The 17,466-nt window shown below is 39.3% G+C and overlaps 1 protein-coding gene across 1 annotated transcript in view; it reads right to left on the bottom strand.

Moving 5' to 3' along the window:
- Positions 1-1,782: 1,782 nt before the first annotated feature.
- The window catches only part of TTLL12 (tubulin tyrosine ligase like 12), a 34,063-nt gene continuing 18,379 nt past the window's right edge, over positions 1,783-17,466 (bottom strand). Inside the window, exons 6-14 of the mRNA XM_069806971.1 lie at positions 16,426-16,502; positions 10,232-10,348; positions 9,930-10,124; positions 8,204-8,315; positions 7,208-7,359; positions 7,042-7,123; positions 6,602-6,670; positions 4,258-4,396; positions 1,783-2,312 (exon numbers count right to left, since the gene is read on the bottom strand). Of these exons, the coding sequence (XP_069663072.1) occupies positions 2,161-2,312; positions 4,258-4,396; positions 6,602-6,670; positions 7,042-7,123; positions 7,208-7,359; positions 8,204-8,315; positions 9,930-10,124; positions 10,232-10,348; positions 16,426-16,502 (1,095 nt within the window). The 3' untranslated portion in view covers positions 1,783-2,160. The remainder of the gene's footprint in view (positions 2,313-4,257; positions 4,397-6,601; positions 6,671-7,041; positions 7,124-7,207; positions 7,360-8,203; positions 8,316-9,929; positions 10,125-10,231; positions 10,349-16,425; positions 16,503-17,466) is intronic.

Below are 17,466 nucleotides of genomic sequence, written 5' to 3'. Positions count from 1 at the left end.
TTAACCTTGTCCCTCTATTTTTAAAATGTTCTGAGCAGAAAAATACTGAAGGCAGCAGGATGTTATAGCCTCAAAGATAGCCCCTTCATCTCTTCTCACCATTGCAATGGGCAAGACAAAACAGGAAATTCAGAGCACCTGGACAGAAACTGAGAGGACCCAAATATTCAGCAACCCCCTGCACACACCTCTGAGGCACCACCAGCAGCACTGGCCAAACAGCACTAACATACTCTACCTGGACCCTCAGTGTGATGCCAGTTTACCACTAGACCTTGACAGCAGAGCCAGCAGCCAGGCCACGGGTGGGTCTGTTGCCCAGCGGGGCAGTAGATACACCATGGCTACTAGTGTCTCCTACCTGCACCTTCTCGCTTTAGCTGCTTAGAAATAGAAACCAGGGTTTCTCCTCTTCAGGGTTATGGTAGCTGATGTAGTAAGATCTGGGATGCTTGGTTCAACCAGTTGCTTCCCGTAAGATAAAACCATCTCTTTTGTCTAAGAGCACAACAGCAGACTATTTTTGCTCACAGCTTATGGTCCCACTGCACAAATCCTACTACTTTTTTTGAAGTCATTATTCTGGTTTGCTAAGTGTGACATCACTTTTCCCTTTATGATGAGGGAAACCTTCCCCTTTACTCTAGATCCACAGGCATTTTGTTACATGTTTTCAGGTACTCTGAAGGCAGAAAGTGCCTTTTGCTCTCCTAAAAGTCACAAATACATCCACTGAGCAGCACTGCATGTCCCCTTATGTCCAGTCTTGAGCACCCGTTACTATATTCTGTAGAGACAAACTTTTTCCCTGCATCAGAAGAAGTCACACCATCTATGTTAAGCACTTCACCATGTTTCTTTAATCAGATTTAAGCAAGGAGTCCAAAAGAGTTCTGACTCCTGAGGAGACTGATACAGCTGTCAGCACCACTTCTGGCTGTGCAAACCAGCTCTCCCTTCTGCCCCACCTGTGCAGTGACTGAATTTTCATAAGACACAGATGGTTTATTTCTCCAGCCTATGTCCTAGTCAGTGGGAAGAAGTAGGTTTCTGCAGACCAGCCTGATATAGTCTAAAATATCCCTATGCCTTCCCAATTATGAGAGATAATTTTGCATATTTGCAAAGCTTGAAGCAAGGTTTAGAACACTTACAGAATTTTGTAAGTGTACTTCGCTCTCAAACAGATCCTGATTGCTGCAACTAGCTTAAAAAAATACTACCCACATAATGTACACTTCATGACAGACAGCAGAATTTTTGCAACTTGTACATGCATACAAAGCAACATAAATAGAGCCTAAAATTGCTAAGTTTCAGCCAGTTACCCTGATGTGAGAAGGGACAAGAGATTAGGAATAAGAAATTTCAAACTGACACCCCACTCTCAAATACCTCTATCTTAAGCCCTAAACTTTGAAGTCCAAAGATTGTTTGGGCTTCTGGCAGAGTTTCCCAGATCCTTTTCATTCCTTCAGGCTGCTCCTGCTTTCCTGTGCTGCACTAGACATTGCATCCTTCTCAATTCCTGCCTGACCACTTCTGAAAAACTCTAGTTTCTTTAAGGGGCAGGCTAAGGATGACAGCCAGCAGTAGAGGGTTCCTAAATGTTGTGGGTTTTGTTTGCCTTTTTTTAAACAAGAAAAATGAGAAGAGCCACCAAATCGTTACTCTCACTACCCTAGTAGTTCATTGCACTGAAATACCATATTATTTTCCCATCAGACATTTTAGATCTTTGAATAAGAGGGAAAGATTAAGAAAGAGATATACAAACTCCAATATGATTCAGTAAATTATAGTTTTAATGTTGACATGAGGAACTTGTGCAATGTTTCCCAGCAAGCAAGCAATCAGGCTACCTGAAAAACAAGTCAATTGCTCCAGTTACTGTCCTATTTTGAGGTCTCCCATATTCAATAAACAAGACATTTGGTCAACACAAACTGATGATTTATAGAACTAAGCAAGACAAGGAAAATGCAGACAAAATGATTATCAATACAGTATATAGTATATGCATATTCTTCTGATATGAATTTTTTTTTCCTGGGTTACCAGTATAGGAAAATAGTTGCATCAGCAGCTCATAGAACTGAAATATAAATCTTGCTGTTAAGCATATCTGGGAAGGAAATAATAGAGTCAAGCCTCCTGTGGCTAGACAATGCATGTCACATGGCAGCTGTCCGTTTCATCCAGAAACAGGGTGCTGAAGACATCATTAAAAAAGGTAGGGTGGTATTTGCAGGCTCTATCACAGTCAGGATTAAAGTTCACCTCCAGGATCTGAGGCTGCATAATTCTTTTCCCTGTAAAGGAGAACACAAACATTGCCTCTTAATACAAGGCTCTATAGAGATCCTGAATCACTACCTGTCTTCAAGCCAGAGATTATAGAAAATGACTGGAAAAAGCCATCTTATGACCCAAGCTGGCAAGCCAGTACAGTGTTTTTATTTCAGTGGGTTTGGTTTTTTTGGAGGGACAGAGGTCTGTTCTACCATCATTATCCAGAAGACAATTATCCAACAGATTCTGTAATCACAGTGCTAATTCAATGACTCATTTAGAAGGAGAATTTGCTGTAATTCAATAGGATCTCCCCAATACAGCTGTCTTGCTTGACAGTCTGAAACATCTTCCAGAAAACTCTGCTTCTCCTTTCACTTTTCAGCACAAACCTTCCTTTCTTAAAGCTCTTGGATATCTACCTTTCTAGTTCTAGCAGTCCTGTTCCTTTATTCTCCAGAACTCCCACCTGCCACTTCATCTCACTCCTAGAAGGAAGTCAGGAGGTTTAATTTTCTCTTAAAACTTAATCAGTACAGTTCAGAGTCAAATGCATTCTGTGCAAACAGAAACCAAGGAATTTATTTCCTTTCTGGTGTTGAGATTGTAAGTGAGGGTACAGGCTTCTGATGCATAGTTAAACCATACTCTGCTCTGCACAGAAGCAACTAATCTGTTTGTCCACAGGCTGCCTACAGCATCACAGCTGTGACTTTCGTACCCACACCCCCATCTTCAAAAGCCTAGGCACCCATGCAGCTCATGTTCAGCCAGGGCTGTAACATGAGGCTGGTCCTTTTACTGCAATAGTCTTCCTCAAGCTACTAATATTAGTGAGTTGCTTTGCCTCTCCCATTCAAGACAACTCTGGGACAGGTGAAAGAGCATTCAACATGGATGTAAGCACACCCAAATTCAAACCCTTGCTCCACCTGATCTGAACAGTAAAGGCTCAATTCTACACCTCCTGTTTCCCAATCATTTCCCTCCATCAAAGTTATTCAATATTTACAGAATCAGCCACTGCAGCAGGGGGCTAGGGGCACCCACCCAACATATACAACATCTAATCACTCCTCCAGCAAACGTGGGCACAGGCAATTAATTTCTCCTGTGTTCCAGGGACCACAATGGCACAAGAGGAGTACACTCAGTTCTGTTTAATACTCCCCTGGCAGTCCTTTTTGTTTTGGTGCCTCTGCTGCATTTCTACCTACAAGAGACACGTGTCTGGGTTGGGCATGCTTACAGAACATTTTTGAGCCTCCTGGTGAGATAATAAAGAATTCACCCTGTTTGGCAAATTTTGTTACCAGTCCTCCACAACTGGCTGGAAGAAAGGCTCCAGGTAGTTAGCCATGCTGTGGCACTAACATGAAGCACCCTCACATATGTGTTCTTGCAGAGACTTGGCAACAACTGAGTGACAGTCCTGAGGACATCAACAGCACTGAAGTGATGAATGTGGTCCCTTCCCTGCTTTAGTAAGTAACTGTGCATTGAAGACACTGGTCCAAGCCTGGAAGCCACAGATAGTAAGGTGTCTCTTTAAGGCTTTAATAGAGAGACAGGTATTTCAGACATTCTCTCACCATAAATGGTAAAGAAAACTTGCTGCTGTCAGAGTGACTAGACTGCTGTACAGTTGGTTTTTTTTAATGCTTGTGGTGGTCTGCATTTTTGTTTGTTTGTTTTTAAAACAGAGAACAGCAGCAGCAGGGACACAAGAGAAGCAAGGACTCAGTCAAGCACAGTTAACAGCTCCCCCATCATTCCTGTTAACCAGCATGGCAGATGCTAACCCCACAGATCTGCAACTCCAGATATGCTTTGATGTCAGTGGAAGGCAAAGAGCACACAGCTCACACTGCTTGAAAAACAGTAAGAGTTCAGACAGAAGAAATAAATTTCTGAAAATGTCCACAAATATAAAGAATTCAACATTCAAAGAAATGAGCTTCTCACCATCTCTGCTGGTGTCCCATTTAAGCATCAAGTCAACGGCATATATTGCTCTTGATGACGGATAGTCGCAGATGCCAAGAGGTGCAGGTTTAGCTGAAGCAACTTGGAACAATTCAGCAAATGCCTTAAAAATATTTGCCTAGTAAGAGAAAAAGGTCTCTGAATGAGAAGTGAGGTTCCATAAAAGCAATAAACGTATTTTTAATCACTTCACTCATACAGCTTTTTAAAGAGTTTGTATAAATTACACTAGCCAACTGATGAAACTCTGCACAGTATCAGCTTCAAAATGCACATTGATACCTAAAGACAACACAGTGACAGTGCCGAGTACCCAGCAATATCCATGGACTTCTTCTGGGGACCAAATCAGTACTACAGAAATCCTGAAAATAGGGCATTTAATATTAGAATTAACCCCCTTCTCAGGCATTATGTAGAGTATTGCACTTATGTGTAGAGGAAAGGGAAAAGAAAATCCAGGTGAGTTCTGTGAACGCCAGCAGTACAACTGTGAAGTTCTAACTCTTCCCTGCCTATTAAGTTGTATTTTGCTTTGTTTTGTGTTGTTCTGCAATGAAAAATCTTCTACCCACTTAACACCCCTCTAAAAAGGGTAGTGGGGACATGGAGATTTTAAGAACATACTATGTTTGTATTTTGAGAAACAGTCAGATATCCAGTGTGAAAGTGAAATAGAAAGAACATACAGGTGTGAATTTTAGCATTGAGTTTATAATGCAGTGAACCATTTGTTCTGCAAATGAAAAGATGGTGTAATACTTCCTATTCTGCACACAGTACTACTTTGGGTAACCTACAGCACATATTTTGACATCTCTCTTTTCACTCCTTGTAGTCTCTTCCAGACTATTTTAAACCTAATGCTGCAAAACCTGTCATACTCTGAGAATCACTGATTGGATATGAGGTTCTACTTAAAACTGATGTAAATTAATTTATGGAAATCAACCCACAGTTGGGTAATTTATTCACTTTTGAAAACATATGCACGTATAAATATTCAGCTACCGTTCATTCTGCATCTTCTAGCTCCTGATAAATACGGAAGAGCGCAACAATTAAGTTTTTTGCATGTTTCTGAACCACATCTTCACATTCAGCTTTTTCTTTCAAGCATGAACTACAGGCAAAAAAAAGTAAAAATCAATAAGGTGGCCCTCATCTGCCTTCCTGCATATTTTATGGAACTATAGTATTTGGAGCTGTTTCCTTGTGAAAAGTCATCAATGCAATGACCAGGGACAGGGCTCTGGCCAGCTCGCTAACACAGAGAAGCTGGGTCAGCAGCTGGAAATTCTGCATTGCAGACTCAAAGGCAAACAGGGTTTCTAACTTACTAGCTCAGAGATACTACGTTGGTGGAGGAGGGCTCTTTAGGAAAAGAGAGAAGACCAGCCTAACTTGTTTTCTTTTAAATATGCCACAGTATACAAATGCAGCCTCTGCACCATCCAATCTGGCAGCATAACACTTCAAGCATATTACACCTGGAGCAGGGGCAGTCCTTATTTCTATAAGCCACCTGGGCACAGCTGTGCACATCCTTGTATTGTGAGTGAGCTCCAGTGCACTGCACAGCAAGCTAACCTGAAAGTGTACAAGGAGATCTTTAGACTGACAGCTCTGCTTAAAAAAGATAAATCAAAACCTGTGATGCCATTCCACTGAGATTACTATATACTGTAATCTCCTATTTACTTTAGTTTCCTACTTGTTCTGACACCTCCTTATCTTGTGAAGCCATTTGGAACAAAGGAAGCAAGAGCCTGAATATCTCAGTGGTTCAGCTTTTCAGAATCAGAGTTAATATTCTGCTGAAGAGTAGTGAAGGCTTTGAAAACAACTTTTCCACAGTCATATGAGCAACACCTGTAGTGATTAGCACACTTTATATTCTGGATTTCCCTGCCTTTTTGCATGAAATACCAAATCTTTCACAACCATGGGCTTAGATTATTGGCAACCTTCTGCAAAAAAGATGGAACTCGCAAGAAAAAAGATCCTGGTCCCAGGATCCTGAGAGTAGTCAGGACTGGCTTTATTACTAAGTCAAATATAAAGCATTCTCATAGCATAATCATGAAATAAAATTCTCAAATGCTAGCAACAAAATGTTTGAGGAGGAATTACGCTAAGTTAAGAAATGCTTCTAAAGTAAAGGTTAATGTTTGACGCCCTTTGTGGAACTGATACACACGAAGTATGTCCTATAAGAAAAAAACCCAAACAACCCAACACGTTTGGAAAAGCTAGTTTGCCGAGTAAAAAAAAAAAAAAGATACATTAACATTTACATGAGAAAGATAAATTGCTGACTTACTTGTACTGTTGCCCAAGGATATTCAGGATATTGTTTTTCAAACAGAGGAATAAATTCTTCACAGTGTACCTAAAACAGTTTAGCAACATCAAAGACTGTTTTGGTTGGGAATGACTGAGCAATCAGATGACAAGAGAATGGAACATGAAATATTTTTTGCCAGTCATACAAACCCAGGTAGAGAACTGGGGCATTAGACAGTTCCTGAACACCTTCCTTGTTACAGCATTTCTTGTTATAAAAGATCACACTAAAGTCTTCGACAATGATTAGCTGCCATTTTAATCATTTTTTTACTGGTCTCTATCAGTGTGGGTTATATTCAGGATGTAGGTTTGTATCATCTTACATAATCATGTATGATTAGGGGGGAAGAGGGGAAAGAGTCTAGGAAAATATTTGACAGAAAGGTGAGGGAGTGTTTTGGACTGTTTGCTTACCTGTTTTAACGTTACACCGGGAGCATAATTCATGACTGTGAAATGCTTCTCGTAGTCATCCAAGTCATCAAGTGAAAATGCCCTAAAGAATAAAACAACTCCTTAGTTTCCAAGTTACCAGATATAATTCTAAGCCACTCTACACTAACGAGGGGAACGTAATTACCGATTTGAAAAGCGCAGCCAAAATACATCATAGATATACAGCTTGAGTGGTTTTACGGACCGCAGCAATACAACATAACGGATGTCAAATTTAACCATCCCCACATCTTCTCGGTGAAACAAGACTGGATTCTCAATATATTTGCACACTACCTACAACAAAGCAAAAACACTCACAGTAAATATAATTCAACTGAAATGAAAACAAAGTGTCAATGGATCTCGATGATTTAAGGTATCCTTGCATGCATTTCAGTTTTTCTTCAGAAATGTGCACAAATACGCAATGTTGTTATGCAAATAGGTACCTTTTATCAAATTCTGACATCTGGGTGGGGAAAGTGGGAAGCCAGAATGTACTCATTAAAAAAAAAAAAAAAAAATCACAAAATTAATTTTATTTATAATTTTGGTGACATTGTTGTTTAGAACTAGAAATGTGAAGCAATTCTTTGTGCATTTCTGCATTCCAGAAAATATATGCAGTCCACATATCAACAGAAATAAAGCTGAAGTGACACTGAGGTATGACCGCATATTGCACACTCCCTATAAAAGAGCTCCATGATTCATTTATTGTTGGCAAAGACAGCACTTTGTGCCACTGAGCAGAGCTGTGGATCAGCAATAACGATCAACCAGGGGACAGAAGCAATAATGTTCCAAAATTTATGACCAGCGCTAACTATAGCTAATGTGTGTTCATCTGCCAGTCTGAGGATTAGCGTTAAAGCAGCACCACACTGGAGTATTCATTACTGTCAGGGCAAGTTTTATTTTTTAAGTAAGAAAACACCAGGCTCTGAGTTCATCACTGCAACAAACAGAGACTGATTTGAATCTGAATCAATTCTGAATGATTGAAACCGTACGCTTCTGGGCAGCGTATGAATTTTGAAGAAAATTAATTTCCTTCTTTGTATTTTTAGACGTCCTTTTATGAAGCAGTATTTTCATCTCTCCCCTTTAAATCACATTCAAAACCATGCTCTCTAACCTTTGGGCTGCTTTCCCTATGCCTGATGATATTGTTAAGACTGTTGGTGATGTGGGTATCCAGACTTCTGGCCAAGTTCCACGGTTTGCATATCCAGTGGTTGTCTTCTCCTCTGAGAGAGAGAGGGAGGGAGGGAGGGAGAGAAGCCAACACCTGTAAGTATCCACCTCATTCATCTGTCTGAACATCCACTTGAACTGATCTATGTACTCCCCTGAATAAATACTTTATAAACTTGTGGGCTACAGTGCAAGAAGTAAGGACTTTTGACTGACGGCTGGGAGTGGCAGGCCTTAGGCGTAAAGGGGAGAAAAGGCAGTGCTAGCTTTCACTGATCTTTTCAGTTAGGGCCTAGCATGCTCTCACTGTTTATTTTTTTCTTCTGCATCTGACTCCTTCAAAAGGGGAAAACAACCCATCAACAGGACAGCATCATCAGGAACATGCACAAGTCATGGTGTGGAAATCATTCTGCCAGGAGCCTGAGAACATTCTGGCAGGGTATCGTGCAATTTTCCAAGTTGATTCCCTAATAACACCTCCAAATCATTCACATTAAATGAAACCATAACTCATCCCCTTGGGAAGAAATCACACAATATCTCAATGGTTCATTTTGCAACAAAATGAAAGCACACCAACATCTTCTCACTTTTTAGTACCTAGTCACCTCAAGGGGCAAATTCTTTGAACTATCCTTGAGGACAATAGGCAAAATGCTGGTCTTTCAACGTATCTTTCTGATTAAGGGCAGGGTGACTCTTGATGCCTTCCTTCCCTCGATCTATTAAAGCATCCTCAGAAAATTCTTGAGCTTCAAGACAGACAGCATAAACTGAGCTGAAGTTAGCCATGTTAACTTAAGAGGGTCTGTTATTTATTTGAAAATTCCTATCCCTTCCTTTCCACTCCCTACATACATATTGCATTCACTGTCAATCCTTGATATTAAAAAGGAATTAAAACACCACACGCTAGGGATACATGAATGAGCACTCTCTCCTGGTCATGCCAGTCAATAACAGAATGTGTAGAGCAAAGAACAGCCAAATGAAACTCCTGGCAGGTGGCACCATAAGCAAGCATCACCAAAGAAGCAACCTTTCAATCAGAATACTCCATGCTGGGCATAAGAAGCTATTCCACTAGCAGTATGCAATGCTCGCTCTCTCACCAAACGAAAATCTTAGTTTCCATCCACTCTGAGGCAGCTGCAGCAGTAGAAAGAGTGTGGATTTAAAACCCTAAAACTCCAGAACTGCTTTAGGCTAACACTAAAACTCAATTTTACTTTCACAATCTTACAGAACCCAAGTACATTAACTCTAAACATCTTCCACTCTGGTTTAAGTGCAAGAACAACTGCTACTGGTCCCCTGGAAAAAAAAAACCCAAAACATTTGTTGCAAACGCATTTTGATCCTTTGTATATCTATTAAATATAAGAGGTAAGATCTTGACTAGACAAAAAGCAACAGCCTTCAAATCTGTATTCAAATGATGGTGAAGTTTCTGTGTTTCAAAATGCATTGCTTAACTATTCTTACATTAAAGAAAATACCTAAAAAGCTCACACTTTCCAGGCAAAATTCACTTGAACATAAGCACAGCAAGAGCAAACTCATGGTAGCGTAACAGCTGTCAAGCCCAAAGTGAAGGCTACTTGTCTTTGAGGAATGTGGAATCAAGAAAGCACAAAACATAAGGAAGTAGAAACACAAGCCACCTTCTGTCACGTTGCTGAAAGTAGCTGATGAACTGAGGCAATTCTGTTTGGAGGTTAAAAGTACGAGGCAACCATCTTGGCCCATCTGGTCCTCCAGCTCGTCTAGAAATGGATGCCAGGCAGTCTTTGACAGTCAGAAGGTTCTCACATGGGAATTGATTCAGCATTACCTCAGGCCTTTCCTCACTTAGCTTCCTACAAAATAGATAAGTTGTTGGGTGAAGGAGGAAGGTTGGGAAGGCCATTGGGAACAGTTTTTATAGCAAATAAAGAATTTGTATTATCAGGGGAACAATTGCAACCTATAATCTTTGAAGTGTGAGAAGTTGTAGAGGATGTCTGCTTTTCCCTCGTTGTCTGTGAATACAAAACGGGGATGTGTCAGGTTGTTGAGGACTTGCTGAATGTCTGTGAAAACCCTAGAAGAAGAAAAAGGCATATGAAGAAAAATGTCAGTTTGGTTTCTGAAACTGGTCAACTCCTGCTTGAACAGAAAAAAGTTTTAAGCTTGGTTTTCTACAAGCATTATGCTTTACGAATACACACCATCTGTGACTATCTCTTCTTAATCCACAGAAACATTTTAAATCGAAATGGGACAGATTAAAAATACTGTATTTTGAGACAGAAATCTCAAAGATAGTTTAGCTCCTACAACTAAACAAAAATAGCAATTCAGAAGACAATGACTAAGTCCCTGAGAGAGAAGCAGTAACATGAATTCACTATTCTACATGAGAAATCCCTGAATGAGAGACCTTGTAAACGCCTTCATTGCTGGAAGAGCTCTAAAAATCAACCTGCTGTCATCCATGAGAAATTAATAGGAAATCTTGTCAGTTTAACTCGGTAGCTTCAGAAGACTATTTTCATTTGTTCAGAATTTCACATACATAGAGACATTTCCAAACAATCAAAACATATGAAAGTATGTACGTCACATATGCACAGGAAGTATACACAACTTTGAGGTTTAATACAAACCCCCACCCAGCCCCATTAAAAAACCACACCAAAACCCAACCCAAACCTGATACACATTACAGAATGTAACAAAGAATGAGGCAAGATGTGACATATCTTCGGAAATTCCCCTCTCAAATAAAACCAGTGACTTGGCTATCTGACACGCTAAAATAAGCAGATAGCAATATAGGTTATTTTGATGATTTTACAGCTTGAAGTGAGGTCACTTAATTAGGAATTCAGCATGATGACTCAAAAAGCAAGACTGACATAGAAAACAGTTCTCATGGTAAGGGGACATTTAAACAGACTAAGCAACAGCTAATTTTTTCCACGAGAAACCACTATATTCTTCCTCCTCTCCAGACCTATTCTTATCAGTTGTGTAACTTTCCTCTCCTCCTCTGCTACTAACCAATTGGAAGATATATTCCCCTGAGAGAGACTTCTCTGAAATGATGAACTGTAAAAATAGCCCAGTCACAGAGGGAAATATATTCTTTAAAAAGAAAAGGATGCAAGATGTTTTGCATAACTCCACATGTGACATACGGTGGTTATACTATTTATGCTGGACTCTAAGACTAAGAGAGGCGACTTCACTGTAGATGAAGAGTCAGCCTAGCATCCCTGTTGAAAGAAGTCACTGATCTTTCCCCATTGTTGCAACAGACCACAGTATCTTCATACAACCCCACTAGCATTTCTTTCTGCAACATGTGGCTTCACCTTATAAGTGTGCACATTAGGGGAAAGTACAATACCAAATTTGATGTAGTGGATCCAGTACAAGTTCTGCCAAACCCATTTCATATAGAAGTGTTGTGGTTTGGAGCAACTTTTAGTCCTTGCTGAAGCAAAAGGAAATCAAAGTGGTGACCTGAAGATAAAAGGCCTTATAATGCTGTAGCAAAGTCTTGAAGCATCCGACATCACACAAATATGCATGTAGGAACACATGTAGCACAAATACTAGAGTAAGTTGCTCATACAGTCCCAGATCAGGCACTTACACCCTACAATACAAGTTATTATTCCACAAAGACACTAGTCCTGCGTAAACCTAGCTAATAGGTCTTAGTAGCAAGAGCACCATCACATCTACACATTGGATCTATACTGGTTATTAAATCCACTCAATAAATGGGAGCAGCAATAGTTTTGGTTTGGTTTTTTTTTTTTTCATTCTTGTGATTAAGCCCCTTTAGCATGGTATGGAAATATTTTGCCAACATATTGCACAATTTTTTCATGGCAGAGTGCTGGAATGCTGGCTTTCAGGATTCCTGGCTTCTGCTCCAGAATACGTGAGCAGTATCTGGTTTCCAGCTCAGGAAAAAGGGCAAAAGTAACATAGTCAAGTGTAGAGTTTGGTACACTCATTCTGAAAAACAATGTGGTTGGATAAAACTTGCATAATGTTACATATTTAGAGTACAGCTACAGTTATAGTTGGGCTAAAGCTGTACAACCACTTGGTTAGTTATCTGCAAAAACAGTCCAGTTACAGTTGCTTTCCCCAGGACAGAAGTGAAACCTTGGTTCAAAATTAGTGTTACGCTAGAGCTATGAAGAGTCACAGATAGGACTCCTTTGCATATGAACTACCAGAGACCTTGCATGCACTTACAGGTAAAGTTCAAAAAAAAAAAGGTTTTTACTGAAATTGGTAGAAGTAACTCAGTAGGGGATCTCTGAGAGTCATAAGAGTAAGGTTTCCCTCCCCTCCAGTTGCAGTTACAGCAAATACCTTTGAAATCTCTGGTTCATCAACTGATGGTTCTCACAACAGTTCTTCCAACTGGGGTAACAATGAGGCTGAACTATAATCTAAGGTGTTAAAACGGATTAATCAGTGCTTAAGGCCAAACAAAAACATAACCCTTGTGGCAAACTCCCTTACTCCAGTCAGAAAGAGGCAATGATATTAAAAATGCTGCTGTAACAAAGGCCTGAGGCCAAGGCATTTGGCCTTACACAGCATGGAAGAACACCTGGAGAGCCTAGCAGCATCTGGTAACTCCAATAAATCTTATTCCACACCATTCCCTAGACATCATTTAATCAGTCAGAGGTTCCCTCCCCTCCACCCCCTTTTTATTCCATGTTTCCAAATAAATAATTTAGTAATAAACTCCCACTGCTGGCTGGGCACCAGCTACTTTTCTTAGCTGAAGAGCAGGATTATTCTTTACACAAATCAGGCATTCAACTGAGAGATGGGTCACCTCCTCTTGCACATCCAAAAATCCATTTCCCCTAGTGTTAATTCACTTAAATACTCTACATAAGCTCTACACCACACAGAAATACAAGTAGTGACTTGCAGTCACTTACTCCGAACAGCAGGCTTAAAGAAAGATTCTGGTACTCTTTTTCCCCCAGTTAAGTACTAAAAACTAAGAAACCCCTTCCTAACAAAGGAATACTTCTCTTTCAAAAATTTCCCACTACAACACTGAGCTGCCTTTATAGATGTACCGAAGATAGTGGTATCTTCTATAACATATAGATATCAAAGACTATTAGACCTTTTTTTTTTTTTCTAGTCGCTTACAGCTATAGACAAGATTTCACAGAGCTCCTACTCACATTAACAATAAAAAGCTTACTTTCTTAATGCTGAAGTCTTGCTAAGAAATTAATGTGCCAGAGCACTCTGGATTATGTATTTTAAGACTTGCTTATAGAAAACACAAAAATGCAGCACAAAAGAAACAGGGGGGCTCAATCTTATCTTTGCTAAGTGCAGGAAGACCACTGAAATAAGCTGATGGAAGTTAAGATTAGAGGGGAAATAAGGCCATTCTACTTGTTCCAAGTTTAAGTTACTCCATCCATTCTACACACAATCCTTTTACTATAAAAATCTTGGGACAGTCAAAGGTTCAGGGAAGGCAGATGATTTAATTTCAAGAATGAAGATTTCATAGAAACACTATATAAAATTAATGTATTTCACTGCCAACATCTATCACTGAGTTTAGCAGTCAGATTCCCTTAGGTACTTTAGTATATCCAGTATTAATGCATACATTTGAAAAAAAATCAGACCTCTGCACTGAAGAACACAAACTATAACGGCAGGCACCTTACAACTACTGGGCAATTCCTTTGTCATTATCTGAGGAGCACATAGGATCTTCTATGGTATTCCCTTGTGTTTAGTTAAATAAGTTGGTACATATTCCAATGTCTACTCTGATAATACACATCCACATATGTACATAAAAATACAGACAGATAAGAAATGCACCAAGTCCTGTTCTGGGTTTCACAGATGACAGAACTTCTACACTGCAATACTGTGGTATTAGCCAACCAATTTTGGACCTTTCATTCCAATATCAATGACACGCTGAACTAATGAAGTCAGCTAACTATACTTCCTGAATGATTTTTTTTTTTTTTTTTTAATCTTGTCATACAGAATTCCTAGTAGGGATGCTATAAAGTCTTGGATTAAAGAAGATATTATTCAGTGGAATTGTGCAAATTGTGCAAATAAGATAAAACATGTTAGATGTTACTTAATTTACTCAAAGCATTTAAACCTAAGAAGCAGTTATGAGAATCAACTCCCAAAGCACAGAGCTGACAAAAATCGGTCAAAACAGAGTTGCTGTCTCATAACAGCTCTTTGGGCATCTTTAAAAAATGACTGATGTAGCTGAAGAGAAGCATGAAAGAGAAGATCAAGAGAAAAAGAGATAATCAAGCTCAACACAAACTAGAATGTCTTTTCATATGAATTTTGTCTTTGAAACATTTAGTTCTTTTATCCACCTTTTTTTCAAGCCAGCAATCAGCACAGCTGGATAGAACAATCTCCCTAGGGCAGCAGTTACTATTAATGCTACAAGACCTACTTGAACCTATAATTTTGCTATATCAAACTACATGTACTTGCTTGCCTGCTTCTCAGGATTCAGGTTAAACATTTATTTCATCTTCTCTTTATCTTAGCTCTACTTGGAAACAAGATGACCAAGAATGTCTCAGGTTCTAAACTTTGCAACCTCATACATTTAATTTCTTCTGAATCCCCTAAACCAGTGGCAATACCCAAGGCAGAGCATACACGTTAACAGGCTACATCTACTCAGCTTCACACATTCCCATCTGCCTGTCAATGGTGGCAGCCTTAAAACCTTTAAAGCTTTGAAAGAGGCCGAGAGCACTGGAAGACTGCAGCTCTCACTAAGTCATCTGGATTCTGAGATGTTACCCTGGCTCCTGAAGGAACTTTAGTAGATGAAATTCAGAACATCTTGGCCTCTGGAGGGCAAGCTGCTCTCTTTTCTCCTCTCCAGACAAGAACTGGATAAAGAAGAGAGGAAAACCCTTAGGAGTACATAGCCAGGGTGTTGATGACATTCCTTAGAAGCAGAGTAGGAAGGATTTAGCATGTGTTTTCCCTCCTCCTTCCCACCCTGATATGAATGCCATTCATCTGAAATATGAGATGCAAAATAAAGAGGTAGCAGTGAAAAATAAGTCGACATTTCCCAACATCCTCAGTGTTTCTTTCCATCTCTATTAGAATGCATCTACCTTTGACTCCCTTATGTGAAATAGAGGCAAATACACTGGATAAAAAAAAATAGCTTTAGCTTATCCTCAGAGTCTTGTAACCAGAGATTTCAACTGCATAATGAAATCTAGACTATCACTGAGCAAGTTAACAAATGCCTCTCAACTCAAAGTGACTTTGATTTTCAGTAGTTCTTCTCAAGTAAAGTTGATCTAGTGAATAACAAGTCCCCTCAACACAAGAAGCTGGGGTGTGAGTATACCTACCCAAAATGTTTTAGCCTAACCTCATGCTTAAGTAAAATATTGCAAACAAGAATTCAGATCCCAGTGTCAGACTCCAAACATCCTATAGTGCAACTCGCAGCACATGCTATGTAATAGTATGTTTTTCTGGAATAAAACTAGTAATAAGGCCGTCTAGCCATGCAGCACCACTTTTTGCTCACAAAAATCCCTTATCTTTGCAATGTTCTTCCAGCTTTCTTCTGAAATAGTTTCACACCATACACTCCATTTTTGTAGTAAGGCACATATCTAATTTAAAACATCCCAGGTTTTGACAAGATTCCCGTTTGGCAATCTCATCTCAAGAAGGGAAGAGTGTTATATTCACCCAGCACAGAGAAGCACGTGTACACCTTATGGACGTACAAACTATAATGCAGGAAGTCTTTAGTCTTTCTTGTATACTTTAGTTATGCTACTTAGTGAAAACAGCGTTACAACATTATGCAACTTTTCTTTCACCCAGAAGGTGGCACTTATTTAAAAAAAAAAATCTAAATTTATTTTTAGAAATTCCATGACAATCCATTTACTCTGAAGAGTCCGACAAGAAAAACTAGCAAGTTAGAATCTTAAGCAAATGGCTACATATAAACACACCTTCAACTTGCCTCTATTGTTCAAGGCTGGAAAATGCTGTTCAGCCTCAGCACATCGCAATTATTAATCTTAACCTTGGTAAGAAAGCATTTTGTTTGCCAATACGTACTTGAAAACTTTGTCTTTGTCATAAACTGGTGGGTTTACCGCTATAGGCAGTTTTTCCTTGTTTTCTGCTAAAATAGCCTAAAAAACAAACAAAAAAGTCCCACAAAAAGTTAATACTAGGCAGAATAAGTGAGCAGCCTTAGGTCAAATTCCACAATATTCAGTGGATATGAACAGCAGCTTAGACCAAACTGAGTTTCAAAGTGTGCATAATCAGGTTTATAAAAGAAGTGATTGAAAAACAACATAATCTTTACGGAGAAGCTACAGGTAAAGTATTCTGTATGACTCAATGTTCATCCAAGTGTTTTATTAGCAATAGCCTGTTGAAATTTTCTGAAATTGTAAATCTTTACAGATAATCTTCTACAATTCCTTATCTCCATGTAAGTATTTAAATACATGTATACAGGTGCATTTGTAGTCACCGTAAAAGTGACAGTCCATCTGCATGTCTCATTGGTCCGTTGTCTTCAGCACAACTGAATTCCACCAAAGCTGCATTTTGAGAAATATATTATATTGTGTAATACGCTGCTCAGAAAAAAAAAAAAAAATCAGTACAAGAGCAGAGGCAGAAGGGAATCAGAAGTAAGAGGCTATTAGTAAAAAAGGAACAAGAAACATGGCTTCAAGACCAGAGCTTATCAACACTGTCAAAGCACCCTGAGAAATTCCTGTTTCTCCTAAGCATTAAACAAAATATCAAATCACAGATGATCATATGCAATAAAAGACAAAGTTACTGTATTTCCAACAAAATGGAAGATTGACCATTTAGCCATGATGTTTTATTACAGATAACTAAAAACATTACAGGAGGCTGGAACCTAATTCTGCTCCTGTAAAAATGAGCAAAAGGCTTTTTGCAGTCTTCAGCAGTAAACATGCTTGAAAAATCTTACTCCATCTTTTACAACACCTCTGACTGATAAAAGGAAATATACATTTGGATCGTTGCTGATACCCTGCCAAAGGAAGTAGCTCACAGAAACTCTTGGGATGGGAGAAGTGCATCTTGAGAAAACAAAGTAGCTGCTGT

The sequence above is a fragment of the Haliaeetus albicilla genome, chromosome 19, assembly GCF_947461875.1.
Source record: "Haliaeetus albicilla chromosome 19, bHalAlb1.1, whole genome shotgun sequence".
NCBI classification, from domain to species: domain Eukaryota; kingdom Metazoa; phylum Chordata; class Aves; order Accipitriformes; family Accipitridae; genus Haliaeetus; species Haliaeetus albicilla.
This window is presented reverse-complemented; position numbering and strand designations above follow the sequence as displayed.